The following is a 17,613-nucleotide window of genomic DNA, read 5'->3' as shown; positions in this document are numbered from 1 at the left end:
CCAATGGTGAATCCATGCTGCCTCTGGTCCAGCAATTCTCCCGACTGTAGATAGTTCACTATTCTCTCTTTCAACAGTGACTCCATTACTTTTCCCACCACCGAAGTGAGGCTAACCGGTCTGTAGTTACCAGCCTCTTCTCTGTTCCCACTCTTGTGAAGCGGGACCACCACCGCTCTCCTCCAATCATTCGGCACCACTCCCGTTTCTAGGGATCTATTGAATAGGTCACACAGCGGACCTGCCAGCACATCTCTGAGCTCCCTCAGTATTCTGGGATGAACTTCATCAGGCCCCATGGCTTTGTCCACTTTCAGTTTCACCAGCTCTTTCCATACATTTTCTACTGTGAATGGAGTTACATCTACTCCATTCCCCTCCAGTTTCTTGTTAACTAGTGTCGGTCCTTCTCCAGGGTCCTCTTTAGTGAACACAGAACTGAAGTATTCATTTAATATTTCTGCCATTTCTTCGTCTCTCTCCACACATTGATCCTTTCCACCTTTCAATTTCACTATACCACTTTGAACTTTTCTCTTTTCACTGATGTATCTGAAAAATGTTTTGTTACCACTCTTTACCTCTTTGGCAATCCTCTCTTCCGCTTGACTTTTTGCCATCTTGATTAATTTCTTCGTCTCCCTCAGTTCTACCAGATATTCTTCTTTGTGTTCCTCCTTTTGGGATCTTTTATATTTCTTGAACGCTGTTCTTTTAGCCTTTATTTTGTCAGCCACCTCCTTTGAGAACCAGATAGGTTTCATGAATCATCATAAAATCATCATAAAATCCTGAGGAGTCACAGGGCAACGTCTGTCTGTGCTTTACTTGTTCTGTATTCTGCCCCCATACACATCTCTGTTTCTTATGCTGGAGCTGACACTTATGTAATCAGCTGGGTGTGTTCCAGCGATCTAGTTGTTTGAATCACAGGGAACTGGAAGCTTGTGCCAGACTACAGGGTCCTGTATGGTTCAAATTGCAAGATGACTGGAGGGCACCCAGCAGTTACACAGGTGTTGACAGGCCTGCATGTTCTTAGAGGAAACAGTCTTCACCTCTTTTTTATCTATCAGATCATGATACTTAGGAGAAACAAATCAAATCAAGTTTTTAACAGCCATTTAGGGTTCCTTACTGTGACTAGTCATGTCAGCTTGTGTACATATTTGGTGCTCCCCCAATTTAGGACTCATACCCTGCAAAGTCCTGATGTGGATTGCCTCCAGAATATAGAGGTAAACGATTGTATTCTCTTAAAGCTATTTAGAACTATACTTCCATATAGGAACAGTTACTAACCAAATATAAATAGTGTGTCTCTGAGAATAAAAACCACATTATAACAATGAGACCTTGTTCTGTGCCAGCTGTAGCCTGTCTGCTCAGTTTACCAGTTAAGCACTAGTTAGCTCTTTTACAAAGGGGGTGTCTTGTTCTCTCATGGGGCTAATATCTCCAAATAGATCAGTTTTGCACATACCTTGACAGGCATGAACATCATTTGTAAGCCAGGGTATGCTGGATATGATTGCAATCTCTCAAATTTACTGCTGATGCCTTTCTTAATACTTGTATTGTACCAAAGAAAGTCTCCTTCTGGAGTTCATAGGATACAATGAGGTTGATTTTAAAACAAGCACACACGACCATACACACATGTATTGGAGCGTGAGCAAGGATATGCTGGAATTTTTAATTGTGCACGCATGTTTTAAAATGCACCAACCGCACGTAAGTATGCTCCTAGTTTTAAGAGCTTACTCGAGCACAGCTATTGCGCATGTCTTCCATAGGACCTTGTAGGCTCTTACACGTGTATGTCAGCGAATTTCAAAACATATTTGCACGAGGCACATTTCCAGTTTTGCAATTAGTCCACCAGTTTGTCCAGTTAATAGCAAGGTCTTTCAGACCTTTCTAGTTCTTCATCCAACACACACCACAGTTGATCCAGACCCCTTACCCTGTTCTATAAGCCCTAAAACACGAGCTCTACAGATTTGTTCCTCATCGGGAGCAGCAGTAAAGTTACACCTATCTAGCATATGCTCGCTATGGTTTTCTGTTTTAAAATTCGAAGTTACACGTGTAAATCTTGTCACCGCTCTGGAATGCCCATTCCCCACCCCTTTTCTGCTCCCTTACTCTTTTTGCGTGCACAGGTACAGATGCGCGTATTTTGCTGCTTTTTAAAACCTGTGTTGCTCTCATGTGGCCCACATACATGTGTATGTGGGCATTTTTGTGCGAGCAACTCTTTTAGAATCAATCTAAATATGAATAGGCAACAAGGTGCACTTGGAGTTGACCTGAACATGAATAGATAACAAGATGCACTTGGAGTTGACCTGAATATGAATAGATGATAAGGTGTACTTGAAAGTTCTTTTTAATCAGTCCTTTGGAGCCCAAAAAATTGACACTTTACTTTTTGCCACATCTTCTTGATCTCTGATTTCGTCTTTTGATACTTGAGGATCTTCTCTTTCTCCATACAATCCACAGAATAGTTACTTGATCCTGGCACTTCTATGAATAATGTCATTTTTGTGCTTGTCTCCTGTATTACAATATCCAGTTTTCATAAGAACATAAGACGTCATGCTGGTCAGCCCAACATTCTATCTCTGACAGTAGCCAATCCAAGTCACAAGTTCTCGGCAGATACCCAATAGTTCCATCTGTTTCTTGTATCTCTCTCCCAGGGCATAAGCATTGGCTTTCCCACATTTACCTAGCTAATAACTGTTTATGGACTTTTTCTTCAGGAACTTGTCCAATCCTCTTTTGAACCCCACTATATTAGTTGCCTTGATCATGTCTTCTGGCCACAGATTTCATAGCTTGATTCAGCGTTGACTGAAAAAATGCTTCCTTAATTTTGTTTTCAATCTACTGGTTGCTAGTTTCATGGAGTGCTCCTAGTTCTAGTGTTGTTTGAAAGAGCAAATAACTGTTCCTTATTTACCCTTTCCATCCCACTCATGTTTTACAAATTTCAATCGTATTCCCTCTCAGTCTTCTGTTTTCCAAGTTAAAGAGCCCTAATCTATTTAGCCTTTATCCATAAGAAAGCTTTTCTATCCCTTTTATCATTTTTGTTGCCCTTCTCTGTATCTTTTCTATGTCTATTATGTCTTTTTTTGAGATGGGGGCAACAGAATTGCACACAGTATTCAAGGTGGAGTCTCCCCATGGATCTATACAAAAACATTATGATAATCTCAGTCTTGTTATCTATGCTTTTCCAAATAATTCTTAATATTCTATTTGCTTTTTTGACTGCCATTGCACACTAAGCCAAACATTTTAAGGTATTGTCCAGAATGATTCAGATTTCTTTTTCCTGGGTGACTCCTAACACGGAACCCAGAATTGTGTACCTGTAGTTGAGATTATTTTTTTCCTATGTGCATTACTTTGCACTTGTCCACACTAAATTTCATTGGCCCTTTAGAAGCCCAGACTCCTAGTCTCACAATGACCTTCTGCAGTTCTTCGCAATCTGCCATTTTAATGACTCTAAACAATTTTGTGCCATCTGCAAATTTGGTCACCTTTCTAGAGATCATTTATAAAAATGCTAAATAGCACAGGTCCCAATAAAGACCCTTGGGGTACTTATTAACAACTTTTCACTATTTGAAAAACTGACCATTTAGTCCTACCCTCTGTTTCCTGTCTTTTATCCATTTACCAATCCATTATCAGACACTTCTTCTGATCCTATGACCTCCCAATTTCCTGAGGAGTCTCTCATGAGGGACTTTGTAAAATGCCTTCTGAAAATCCAAATACATTATATCGACCGTCTCACCTTTATCTACATGTTATGTACACCCGTGAAAAAATCTAATAAATTGATAGGGCAAGACTTCCCTTTGCAAAAACCTGGTTGACTCTCTCCCATTAAACCATGTCTGTCTATGTGCTCAGTAATTTTCTTTTTAAGAATAGCTTCTATAATTTTCCCTGGAACCAATATCAGGCTCACCAGTCAATATTTCCTCAGATCACCTCTGGAACCCATTTTAAAAACTGGCATCACATTGGCCATCCTCCATCAAGCTTTTTATTGGTTAGAATAGGAATGTCCCAGGTAATCACAACTACTTCATTCAGGATCATAATCGCAGTGCTTTTCTTGTATCATGATGTTATAGTGTTTACATAGGGGTCCATATTCAACCGCTGAGTGGCTAGATAAGTTAGCTGGATAGACCTATCCAACTAACTTAACTGGGATATTCAGTGGTGCAGTCGTGCCACTGAATATACCTAACTATCTTAAAAGTTAGCCAGATAGGTATATCCGGCTAACTTTAGCCCTGCCTGCAGCACGGCCAGTGTTAACCAGTTAACCTAACTTCTCAGTTATCCATCTAAATGGCATTTGAATATCTACCGATACAAATCACAACAAACAAGCCCAATTTTCCAGAAACTGGGAGTATAAATACAAACAATCTAACAAGGTTTCCAGGTCAATTTGTTGATTTTCATACGCCACATAAATAAATGAAATTTCTATTATAAAAGAATATGTAGGACCACTGCCAACTGGATCTGCATAACAGTCAGACCCAACAAAGGAGGAGTCACATTGCTTTATTTAATATTTCTTAGAGTCTTTTTCAAAAAATATTGCCATGGGAAATAAATGTAAAAAATTCAAACAAAGCCACAAACAGCTTTTGTCTAACGAGAAAATCTCACTGCAAATCATTGCAGTACTTAGCTCCAAACCTCGGACCACCCAGGTCCTGCTTCAGGGGTCGAATCTTCTAAATCCTTGAATGTAGAGCCTCAATATTTGTTTCCAAATCGGCAAGCAAAATGGCGTCTTTTATACAATCATTCGTTGGCGGTCCGCTTTCCGACCTGCTAATTCAAAATGGCGAGAATGCAGGGTATATAACCATTTCCTCCGGATATGACGTCTATCAAATGTCAATCAGGTAGCAAGTCTTCTAACAGGTCGTCTATGTAATGAACGATTATACTGATTTGAGTCCTCTTTCAGGACCTGAAAGAGGACTTCCTGTCCTGTCTTATACAGGCCTGGTGCCATGGGGTATGCAAACTGTGCTATTGCATAGGATAGGACACCTGGGGGGGGGGGCTGTAGTGATGGTGTAGAAGAGAGGGAAAGCAGGAAAGAGGGAGAGGCCCAGCATGGAGCCACTGGTAGCCAAAGACTGAAGAAAGAGAAGCTTGGCATGGGGCACCCACAGCTAAAGACTGAAGAGAGAAAGGCTTGGTGTGGGATACCCGCAACTGAAGACTACAACAAGAGGAAGAGGCCCAGTGTGGCCAAAGACTTCAAAGAGAGGAAGAAACCCAACCCCCCCGGTGGTGGAAAATTACAGAGAGAGAGAGAGAGGCCTACCTGAGTGTGAGAGAGGGAATGTATGTGTGTATAAGAGCATGTGCAAGAGAGATAGTGTATGAAAAAGTGCATGTCATGTTTGGCAGGCTGTGGTTGCCAATCCATGGTCCACCATACTCATCCTCAGAGATGCTGATTTTTTCACTGCAGCTATGGCTATAGCAGTGGCCTCCATGTGCACGAGCAAGCGCACTACTCACATTTCAACCCCCCATAGCATGAATTGCACCTGGGGTGCTGAATGATGACATCAGCCTATGGGAGGGATTTAAACTCCAGCCGCATGATCCTCCTCGCCTTGCAACAGGTCTCCTGCATCTCAGCAGTGTGTATTGCTCAATGTTCCAGTGTTCTTGTCTTCCAATGTTCCCGACTACCTGCATTCCAGCTCTTGCCTGTGCTTCTGCTCTCTTTTTGTTCCTACTTGTTCTCTTGTCTCTGCTTCATACTTGGACTCTGCCTGTGAGTGTTTGTCTTGTCTACTACTCAGTTCACTCTGTGTTGTCTTGATCCTGTCTTGTCTCCCTGTGCCTCACTTCAGATTGGAACTTGACTGTGCTTCACTCTCAGCCAGCCTTGACTTTGGATTGAACCTTGACTTTTGATTGGACCTCAGCTCTGTCTCATCTTCAGCCTGCCTCAACCTCAGTCCAGCTTCTAAGTCCTGCTGGCCGCCAGAACTTGGCGGGCTCAACCCAAGGGGAGGTGGTTGGTCAGGTGGAAGACCCAGTCTCGTGGTGAGTCAGCTACCACCTGTTAAGGCTGTGTCAACTTAACAGTGGTCCAAGGGCTCACTACCACTCAGTGTGACAGATTGCAAGGCGTTGAGCTCTGCTAAGTAGCCAGTGCTCCAGCTCCTGCAAGGACTGGTTCTACAAGTCCAGCAGCTCATGGACTTGGTGCAGACTTTGTGCCAACATCTGGATTCACTCCCATCTTAGAACACTATGGCTCAACCTTCAGTTAGTGCTTATATTCCTCCAGAGCAACAGCTTCCGCCTGTAGCCTTGGGTATCCATCTGTTTCCACCACCACACTGTGATGGGAACCCTAAGGCCTGAGGAGGTTCTTGAATTAATGCCAGATTATATTTAAACTACAATTTGCAAGCTTCTCTTTGGATTGGGCTAAAGTGGCCTATATGATTTCCCTTCTCACTAGACAAGCATTGGCCTGGGCATCCCCATTATGGGAGCAAAATCACTATATCCTAAACAAAATGGATGATTTCTTTGTGCATTTTCATGGGGTTTTTGAGGAACCAGGCCTCTCTTCTTCTGTAGCAACTAATCTTTTGCGCCTTTGATAGGGCTTTCAAACCGTGTGTCACTACATCATCGAATTCTGGACCGTGGTGGCTGAGCTGTACTGGAATAATGAGAGCTTAACAGCCATGTTCTGGCAGAATCCAGCTGCTTAAATTAAAGACAAACATGCAGGTCAAGAGATTCCTAACTCCCTGGCGCTCTGATCTCTCTGTGCACCCAGATGTTGTGAGCGTGGAATGGGACATTCGAGAGTGTGAGCCCCTGTGCAACCTGCACAATCTGTGGGCTGGCCACGGTCCACGCTGCTGCAGGGGAACGCATCTAGATATGGGCTGACTGGAACTGGAACACTCTTGTCTTGGAACATGGCTTGAACTCAGAACACTTGAAGGCCTCGCTGAAACTGCACGCACAGGAAATGAGAACCAGTAACGCAATACTGGTCTTTGGGATAGCCCTCTAGCCACTTAAAAGCCCTTTCAGATTTGCTGCTTGGGAACGGCTTGTCATCGGGACAGATGAAGGCAGAGGACTCGAGACGTGACGAAGGCTTGGACAAGACGAAACTCTGAACACTTGGAACAAGACAAAACTCTGGGAGTGCCCTGTACTGCTGTGCACCCTGCACAACACGCCAGCTGGTTGCAGACCACGACAATAGCAATGCAGGCACTGGAAGCTGGAACAAGAACTCCAAAGACCGGGACAGGAACTCGGATTCAGACTCAGGAACTCGGAACCAGGGATGGGACCCCAGAATTCAGAAACTTGGATCAAGACTTTAAAATCAAGGGACTTCCGGAGACTTGGACCAGCAAATGAAGAATCTGGAGACTCTGGACAGGACGAAGACTAGGAACCAGGAACAAGACATGGAACGCAGGATTGATGACTTGGACTCAGGAACAAGATGCTGAAGACAGGAACCAGAAACCAGTCAGAGACCAAGAACATGGAACAAGCAACATGGAAGACCTTGAAAGTGTTAGACCTTTGCGAAGGCCCAGAACAAAGATTGAAGAGCACTTTAATAGGGCTGTCTGGAAATGACATAATTGGGGGGCCACTGCAGCATTTCCCGCCACAGGCCCTTCAAATCTGAGGCTAAGGTATGCGCGCCTAAGGAAAGACTGGCATGCAGGAGCAAGGATGGATATTGGCGAGCCCACAGGCCAGGAAGACCACAGCAGCCTTGGCGATGCTTCCCCACCGCATAGACAGCAGAGGCGGTGTCAGACGAATTGGTGCTCTGGCTGCATCAACAGACAAGGCTGTGATAGCAGCACAAGGCCGCACCAGGAGGTCAGTGGTGCTGGGCACGGGAGATGAGTGAACCACTTGCAGGCCTGCCACTTTCAGGAAATGTCCAGGGGGTGGGCTCACTGCTGCGTAACACCACAAGCATTGCTTCTGTTCTATTTAAACATTTTGAACCTGCACTTTGAACCTGCATATAGGGTAAGATGGGTTTAGGGGAGGAGGGGGTGTAACAGGGGAGTGTCAATATTTAAAGTGTGGATCACGGAAAGGAGCTGATTTTTTTTTCAATGGGGAAGGGAAGCCCAGAGCAGAGACTGAGAGAGAGAATGTGAGAGTGAATGAAAGTGAGACTCAGCAGGGGGGGGGGGGGGGGTGCTCTCGCCATGGAGCAAGATGACCGCATGATCACGAGCTCCTGCCTTCCCCGAGCCAGAAATCAGACACTAACGTGCTTAAAAGACGATAACACACATCAAACCTTGATAGCTAAGTGAATAAACTACTCACGATGGTACATTATACCAGATTACTGCCCAGAAACATCACATACTACCACGATTCACTCAGGTGTGGAATCCATACATACAATGGAGGGGCAGTCCACCTCCTACCACTGTCGTGACTCTCTAACAGCAGCCTCCTGCCACTACTGGAAAAGATGACATTTAGATCCCTGTCTCATCAACTCATGTGTTCTTTGTATATCAAACGAAATTGCCAAATTGTTAACTAAGTTACACTGTTACTATGTAAAGAATAATTAGACACCGTTGTCATAATTATTTCATGTGTTGTCCTGTAAACCGATGTAATATGCCAGATCGAATGTTGGTATATAAAAACAAATAAATAAATAGACTTTCTTATGTGTATCACACTAATCGTTGTTTATTAGGTTGTTTATCAATCTGTTTATATTAATGTATCGCTGGCAATTGTGGAGTTATATTCCTGCATATACTTGAACATTCTCATTAAGTTAATATATGTTCAATAAAAACTACATTACAAAAAAAAGAAAGTGAGACTCAGAGAGCGTGAGACAGTATGTGCTAGAGAGAGAGAAACTGAAACAGAGACTGCTTCCTATTGTATGTTAGTTACTGGAAAAACGAAAAGTAAATGTTAATAAAAGAATTTATTCAAATGTGCCTTTCCAGATTAACTATGTCGCTCCCATTCTACACTGTTTCAACACTATCACTTTATGTTTCCCTCCTCATTGCTTCTCCCACATTTCCTCTTTCTTTGTTTTGTTCTTTTATTATTTATGGCAATTTAACATTTATTTTAATGTCTACTTTTTTTAAATAATTTTAAAATTTTGTTTTAGAAAGTTACATTCTTTTGTTGGTTTTATTTATTTTTATCTTTATGTATGTTTCCATTGTAAACCGCCTCGAACTTTGCAGGGTGCTGTATATAAGTATTTTAAATAAATAAATAAATGAGGAGAGGGCAGCACAGTAATTGTTTGCACAGGGCAGCAAAAAAGTTAGCACTAGCCCTGGTCTTAAATTGCTTCACTCCTCATGGTGTTGCACCATTATCAGTCACTGGTATCTCACCCATTACCTTCATTACTGTTCTAGCTGTTTTGACACCTCTCTTATGGAGCTCCTTGACTTTTTTGATACCTTTCTTCTGCTGCCCCTTGACTGTTCCAAGACCTCACTTCTGGTGCTAATTGGCTGTTCTGGCACATTTCTTCTAGCACTTCTTTCCAAATCTCCTCTTTCGGCCTCTATTTTCTTTCTGCATCAGCCCTTAATTGTTTTAAAATATTATCACTTACAAGCACTGACTTAGGCATAGGCAATATAGCAACTGCCCCTGGCACAAAATGTTTATAGGCTCTGGAGTGTCGCTACCGCTTCCTAAGTCTAAATCGATCTCTGTTACTGTGCCACTATTTCTCTTGCAGTGCTGGCTCAGACACAGCAGCAAATAAATACAGGAAAAAATCAGTGCGTGGCCTTTCATAGCCTTTTTGCACTGATGGGACCGTGGTGCTCTGCCCCTCGCACAGGTTTCCTTGGTAACCGAAGCCCGTGCAGGAGAAGGGAACATAGCACCGCAGGTCCCGTCAGTGCAAAAGGGCTGTGGAAGGCCCTGGACTGATTTTTTTCTCCTATTTTATTTCTGTTACAATCGGAGCCAGTGTCACAACTGTGAGGTGAGCATAGGGAAGGAGGGACCATACCCTTCCCTCCCCCCCCCCAACAGGAAGGAAGAGGAGAATAACTCCCCCCCCCCCCATTACCTATGGTGCACATTGGCTTAACTTGGCCCTGATAACTTACATACTTAATTTTGGTTATTAAAGATATTAAATTGTGTTCAGTTGTTTTTTGCAGTTTTTCCTTGATTATTAGTTTTTCTCTTCCATTTTTTGTATGCTCTTTTTGTGAGTTCTCTTGATGTAAAGACAGGGTATGTGGCATAAGACAGCAGTATATTATCTCCTTTATTTTTTCATTAACGTATGTGTTCTGTCTCCTGGTACAGTGAGTCCATGGCTACATTACATCATGGCCTATAGCTGTACCAGGGTTTTTTTTATCTTCATCTGAAGAATTGGCACTATCGATACCTCTCTAGGGAGGACAGACAGCCTAGTGTCTGACAAGCAATCAAATCAGTCAATCCAAATTTTTGTTATCCATCTTTCTAATTTAAAACACCCAAAGTGGAGTACTATCAGCGTAAAGGAGCTTCCTAAATGAATGTGTATTGACAGTGAACTTAACTGGTGACATGAACAGCTGTAGTAAGCTACAACCTAACCGTCTCACGTTAGAAATGGATTTTAATCACCTAATAAATGAATGGTTGGGAAGCATATTGCTACGCTGTTCATTGTCAAAGATTTGCCTCCTTGTTAATTTTGCTTAAACTGCTTTCTCCCTAGGTGATCCATGCAGATGTCTGCACCCAGGCATCTCTCCTACAGGCTGCAGATGTTATAGTGCTGAACAATGTCTTTGAATATTTCCTGGAGGAAACTGAGCAGTCCAGGTATGTTTTGGAGCAGAAAGCTCAATTGCCCCCTTGATGTGTTGCTTAGTTTTGCATTCTTCATGATAGCGGTCCCCAAACTATGGCCTTCAGAGCTCATTTTTTCTGCCTGCCATCCTTTGCCTTCCTGTTGCGAAATCCTGTTTGTAGAGGAAGGATTTTCTTTCATGTGCAGTGAAGGCAGCAGCAGAAAGGATGGCAGAGTTTCCCAGGCCCCACCAGCAGAAGCAGATGATAGATCATGGTGATAGCAACAACAGAAAAGCTGGCAGGGTTTCCCAGACCTTGCCAGCAGAAGAGGAGCCGGTCGACCGTGCCACTGAATGGAGCTGCTGATGGGGAGATCAGGCCTCATCAATACAACAGAAACCAGCTGACCCATGCTGCTGAATGGAGCCATTGATGGGGAGGACAGACCCCAACAGCAGAACATAAGCTGGCTGACCTGCTCTGCTAAATGGGAAGTAGCTTTTTTTGATATTTGAAATCTTGGTTTACCAGATGGCTACATTGCATCAGGGATAACAACCAGGATTGGCCAAGCCCTTTCAACTGAAGATGGAGCTGGGTGAGAGCAAAAAGAGGTGGCATGGGGAGAGTAGGAGCTGAGGGAATGAGAGGAGGGAGTAAGAGAGGAAAGGGGGAGCAAGGGAGGGTGTGTGAGAGGGAAGGGAGGGGAGAAAAAAAGGGGGAGTGAGTGTGAGGGGAGCAAGTGTGGAGGTGAGAGGGAAAGAATATGAAAGGGGAGATGGGTGGAAAGGGAAAGAGGGCTGAGGGGAGATGAGCAAGTGGAGTGAGAAGGAAGGAATGGAGACGAGGGAGATTGAGGTGAGAGGAAGGAGGGAAAGGAGTGAGTAGGAGTCAGAGTCAACGGAGAAGTGTGCCACACGTGCTCTTACATCTGAGAGGCAGGTTTTCGTACTGGTGTGACAGAGTTGATATTTTCTGAGAAATCTAGAAATATTATTATTCACTTATGCTCCCACCCTGGGAACCCTGCCTCTGGCTTTTCCCAGTATTTGAAGTTATCATAGAAACATAGAAATGACGGTAGAAGAAGACCATTCGGCCCATCCAGTCTGCCCAGCAAGCTTTCACAGTTATTTTTCTCATACTTATCTGTTACTCTGACCGCTGAGGTCAAGGCCCTTATTGGTAACTTTTTGGTTCTAATTTTCCTTCCACCCCTGCCATTGATATAGAGAGCAGTGCTGGAGCTGCATAAAAGTGAAGCATCAAGCCTAATTGGTTAGGGGTAGTAACCGCCGCAATAAGCAAGTTACTCCCACACTTATTTGTTTACCCAGCTTGTGCAATTTAGTCCTTGTTGGTTGTCTTAATATAAATCCTCTTTTCTTCATTCCCACTCTGCTGTTGAAGCAGTGAGCTGTGCTGTATATGTATTCAAAGTGAAGTATTGGTTCGGGGTAGTAACCGCTGCAACAAGCAAGGACAGACATGGCTCCCCCCCCCCCCCACCTCTCAGCAGCAAGCTCTGAGGAAGACACCCCCTCCACTCCCTGCTCAGCGAACTAAAAATCCAAGATGAAGGGGGGTGCACTCCAGTCCATTTGGTGACTTGAAATGTCCTATGTGATTCTTCCCTTGTAAAGTTTGGGGATCCTACTTTACAGTCTTTTGTATGGGTACCTTTATTTCTCTTCATTATCTAAGTTAATTGTTTATGGGATAGGATTGTTTTCTTTGCTATACCACTGGCAATGTTATATTTGGAGAGGCTTTTTTTCCCCCCATTTTGCCCCCCTCCTTCCTCCTCCCACAGCTTTGAAAGCCCTCAGTTGGGAAAGAGCTGGAAGGAAATGGCCTTTGATGTTGATCCCTTCGTGATACTCTTTGCCAGCAAGGGTCATGCAGGAAACTTCCAACTAGACCAGGGAGCAGGAACTCTGGCCAGAAAGCAAACTCAACTCCTGCTTGATACCATGAGACCTCGTACCAATTCTTAAATATCTTTGACTGGCCTAAATTCTTGCAACTCCAAATAATAAGTTACTTTGTGAAATGGATTTCAGGGCCTGGATATACATCAGCAATAATGTGCGGAAAAAAGGCACCTTCCTGGTGACTGTGCCGAGCCTGGAGGAGTCCCTCCACAGCCTACAGGTCAGTGTGTTCCCCTCAAATGAGACTGCACCTTGAATACTGTGTACAATTCTGCTCGCCGCATCTCAAAAAAGATATAATTGCGATGGTGAAGGTACAGAGAAGGGCTACCAAAATGATAAGAGGGATGGAACAGCTCCCCTATGAGGAAAGACTAAAGAGGTTAGGACTTTTCAGCTTGGAGAAGAGACGGCTGAGGGGGGATATGATAGAGATGTTTAAAATCATGAGAGGTCTAGAACGGGTAGATGTGAATCGGTTATTTACTCTTTCGGATAGTAGAAAGACTAGGGGGCATTCCATGAAGTTAGCATTGGGCACATGTAAAACTAATCGGAGAAAGTTCTTTTTTACTCAACGCACAATTAAACTCTGGAATTTGTTGCCAGAGGATGTGGTTAGTGCAGTTAGTATAGCTGTGTTTAAAAAAGGATTGGATGAGTTCCTGGAAGAGAAGTCCATTACCTGCTATTAAGTTCACTTAGAGAATAGCCACTGCCATTAGCAATGGTAACATGGAATAGACTTAGTTTTTGGGTACTTGCCAGGTTCTTATGGCCTGGATTGGCCACTGTTGGAAACAGGATGCTGGGCTTGATGGACCCTTGGTCTGACCCAGTATGGCATTTTCTTATGTTCTTATGTTCTTAAATGCATCCAGTTACTGCTTTACACTTGGTGGGAAATTCAGGGTCACAATAGTCTGGTGCACACCCCCTGCTACCTATGCTGGCTGCAATTACTGTTAACATCTGTATACTTTTTTGGTGGGAAAACACCTTTAACTGGTAACCTACTGGAAATCTATATCAATGGCATGCCAAGAGTCTTTGAATATTTGAATATTGTATTTGCATTAATTGCTTTAAATGTTTTCTGAATGTATTCTGCAGAGATGAGAAATTTTGGGAAATAGTTTCTATAGTATTTGAAATCTTGGGTTACCAAATTGCTACTGAGCATGGACTAGCCTGTTCTGGAGCCATTTAGTAACCGTGCTGAAAAGTTGGCATTTGCTGTATTAATACACCTTTGCCTTACTATTTTGTTTCAGACTGGTATAGATCTCAGCCAGTGGGTGAAAGAGGTACAGCTGGACTACAACGTGTACATAGGCAAGGAAACAGATGAAGAATCTCTTAGTCATATCCATTTGTACCAGGTCCTATAGCTGCGGCCCATCTGACAGACTGGTGGGACCAGAATAGGCCTGATGTTATATGCTCAAACCCTCAAAACCAGACCTTGAGAAACACGAGCCTCGCACTCCTCAGAAAATCTACTCTATGCTGATTTGTTTTTGATTGTTTCTAAACAAAAGACCCCAAAAAAGCACAACGAGACTTAATGTTCATTCGCTTGCACAGTCCACCAGGTTTTCATTTCCTGCAAGTTTTGGAAGGGAAAAGAATCCACAAAAAAAAAATTATGCAGGCCAAAACTTGGCAAAAAAAGCAGAGGGGAACTTTTAGCTAGTTGTTAAAATTGGCAGTTGTGGGGGAAAAGTCCCATAGTTCGTTCTTTAGAGGGTTTTCACACATGCTTTCTGTGTGGGGATGGATTGAGATCCTTAACACAACTTCAGTCCACAATATTAGAAGGGAGTTGGATTTGTTAATATGGATAACAGCTTAAGTGAAATTTAGGAGTTTGACTTGATAGAAGAAAAACTAATGAACCAGACTTTAAAAATGAAAAGATAGGTAATAGATGGAGGATGGTTAGGGAAAATAACACATTTCTTCTTTCTCAGCTGTGTCATGTTCTGCAACACATCAGAAGAAAACCAACATTAAGTCGTGCATTATACGAGTACACCTCTCCTGCACTCCTGCAAAACCATGCCTTCTGCCAACTTCCTACCTTTCTTCACTTAGAGGCCAATGCAATAACTATGCTAGGCTGAATGCACGTTTGCTCCTTTTTGTATGCATAACTTCACACACAATTTAATAAGGATTTAGTGTACAGATGGGAGTAAATATGTGCTCACAAATTAGCACTCCTCCATGTAAATTCCATGTTAATGAAGGTATTAGTTGTTAATCTCCAATGCAGGGAGGTTTGTTAAAGCCCTTCAGGTTTAGCTGTTGCTTTCTTAATGTGGAAATTTAACTCCTGGATCAAAGGTGGAGTAAAATGAACTCACATTTCTGGGACTAGTGTTAGACTATGGTGCTGTACCAACATGGTCCAGACATGGAGTCTTTGGGTGTGGAAGTCCTAGATTCAGGTATCCCAGATCCAAGGTGGATTACCGTACCTGGGAAACTCCTAGGACAAGCAGCCCAGCATGGAAATCATATGTAAAAGTTTATGGAACTTTGACTGTGCACACTGAGCATACCCAGCATTCCCTAAATCACATGTCCATACGAGGTCCCTCTTCAGTCTTTTTCTTGCTGCAGAGCTTTCGCCTCACAATTAAGTGAGCTCTTGGCTTTTTTTTTTTAAGAAATTGCCTTTGAAACTTTTTCACTGATTAGTGTCTTTTTCTTGTGTGGTCATCGATGCTGGATCCCTCTCGGTTCCCCTTAGACTCCTCAGTCAGGTTTTTCAGCGATTCGGTAAGTTTAATTTATTTATTTATTTATTTATTTAGCGTTTTTCTATACCGGCATTCATGATTAGAAACCACATCATGCCGGTTTACATAAAACAAGGGGTGAGAACAAGAAACGAAAAACAAGTGCAAGGAGAACAAAAGTTACATTACAACAGGGTCTTAAAACTGGGAAGAGAAATTAGAATGAGAGAGACGAACGGAAGGGATTAAAATATTTACATTATTTACATTATGATATGAAATCTATTGTATAGTTTGCTGTCTCTTGTAAAATTACTATCATTTAGATTTCACTTCCATTCCCTCTGTGATGATGGTGCCTTAGTGTCTGCCAGCGTTGACCACCTGCCATCATCGTCTCTCGCTTTTCCCCTTCTTTTCGTTCGTCATGGCCTCGTCTGGTTTCTGTCAATGCCCCCAGTGTCTGAGGATCATGTCCATCATGGACACCCATGAGATGTGTGTCCTCTGCCTGGAGGCATTGCACAGCGTATGGGGTTGCCACTTGTGTGCCCATATGAGCCCTAAGGGATGTCACGCTCAACTCGATAAGATAGGAGAAACTCTTCGGGTCAAGAAAGTCCGAGCTATCGACATCGGCATTGGCAGCATCTGCACCGATGGACCTTGGAGCTGCACAGATGGACACTAAGCCATCGACATCGGCGGGGCCATCAGTTCCGTCGATTCCAGTGAATAGGGGCACTGGGGACCAGCCCCTATCGGCCTCTTCCTGGTTGAGGACATCAGGTTCATTGTTATTGACCTTGGCACTGGGGGAAGCCAAGGAAGCATTGGCACTGGTCACATTTGATGTATGGAGCCAGGCTCAGGAAGGTGCCAGCTCATGCCGTGATGCCATCAAAGTGACCCCACGATGAGAATTGCCCATCCTCCATTGATACCAGGGGTCCGCGACATCTCCACCAGTCCTGGTACCAGTCACCGATCCACCTTGGGGATCCAAGGAAGAATTGGCCACCCCTTCTGCCTCTCAGTTGGTTTTGGCATCGGCAACTTTTGAGGAGGAGATGGAGCGCAGAGTCCAGCTGGTGGTGGAGCAGACATTGCAGGGCATTGAGCCAGTGGCACCGACAGTGTCTGTGCCTGTACTTTCTCTGCTGGAACCACTGCTGGAATGGCTTAATGTGCTCATCAATGAGTTACCGACCCAGTTGGCGTCAATACCTGGGAAGCCATGGATGCTTGGCGGGGTATTGATGCTTCCCCCGACCAATACAGTGCTTGTTGCTGGCTCCATTCAGGCTAGCAGGGACACACCAAAGCCTGTAGCCCCCTCATCCAGCTTTGCCGGGGCTGGCACTGGTGCCATCAGTGCCCATGCCTCTGGACGAAGGCCGAGCACCTATGGCCCTATCCTCTGTGGATTACAGTGAGGATGAGGCCCTGTATGACTCCTGGGGGGATGACACTGCAGAATTCTCCTCCGAGGACTCAGAGGATCTTCCTTCAGATCCGTCTCCTCCTGAAGAACGAAGGAAGTCTCCACTGGAGGACTTGATCTTCATAGGTTTTGTGTGGGCGATGGCCAAGGCCATCCCTTTTCAGTTGATGATGGAGGAGGATGCCAGGCACAAGATGCTGGAAATCCTCCAGTTCATGGAGGCCACTAATGGGAACGGGGAGTTCCCGGTGCATGAGATCTTTAAGGAGTTGCTGCTGAGGATCTGGGAACATTCCTTATGGTACCTCCTGTAAACAGGAAGATGGATGGGGTTTACCTTGTCCAACAGGCTACCGGATTTGAGAGCATCAGCTGTCACAGCAATGGGTAGTCAAATCCACTCTCAAGAGAGCCAAGCGCTCTCGGACCCATGCCTCAGCACCCCCAGGGAAGGATAACAGAGCAATGGATGCTCTTGGAAGGAAAGTATTCCAGGGAGCTGTGCTCATTGCTCGCATTGCCTTTTCTCAGCTCTATATTTATTTATTTGGCACTTTTATATACCGATATTCTTGTAAAC

The 17,613-nt window shown here is 43.9% G+C and overlaps 1 protein-coding gene across 5 annotated transcripts in view; it reads left to right on the top strand.

Moving 5' to 3' along the window:
- Positions 1-15,536, top strand: part of LOC115090178 — a 100,287-nt gene extending 84,751 nt beyond the window's left edge. For all 5 annotated transcript variants that reach the window (XM_029598949.1, XM_029598948.1, XM_029598950.1 and 2 more), the window contains 3 exons: positions 10,832-10,938; positions 12,972-13,062; positions 14,117-15,536. In XM_029598949.1, coding sequence (XP_029454809.1) covers positions 10,832-10,938; positions 12,972-13,062; positions 14,117-14,233 — 315 coding nt within the window. In that variant the 3' untranslated portion in view covers positions 14,234-15,536. The remainder of the gene's footprint in view (positions 1-10,831; positions 10,939-12,971; positions 13,063-14,116) is intronic.
- Positions 15,537-17,613: the final 2,077 nt, after the last annotated feature.

This window comes from Rhinatrema bivittatum, chromosome 4 (genome assembly GCF_901001135.1).
Source record: "Rhinatrema bivittatum chromosome 4, aRhiBiv1.1, whole genome shotgun sequence".
NCBI classification, from domain to species: domain Eukaryota; kingdom Metazoa; phylum Chordata; class Amphibia; order Gymnophiona; family Rhinatrematidae; genus Rhinatrema; species Rhinatrema bivittatum.
Note: the sequence above shows the minus strand (reverse complement) of the source record. Positions and strands in the feature narration are given on the sequence as shown.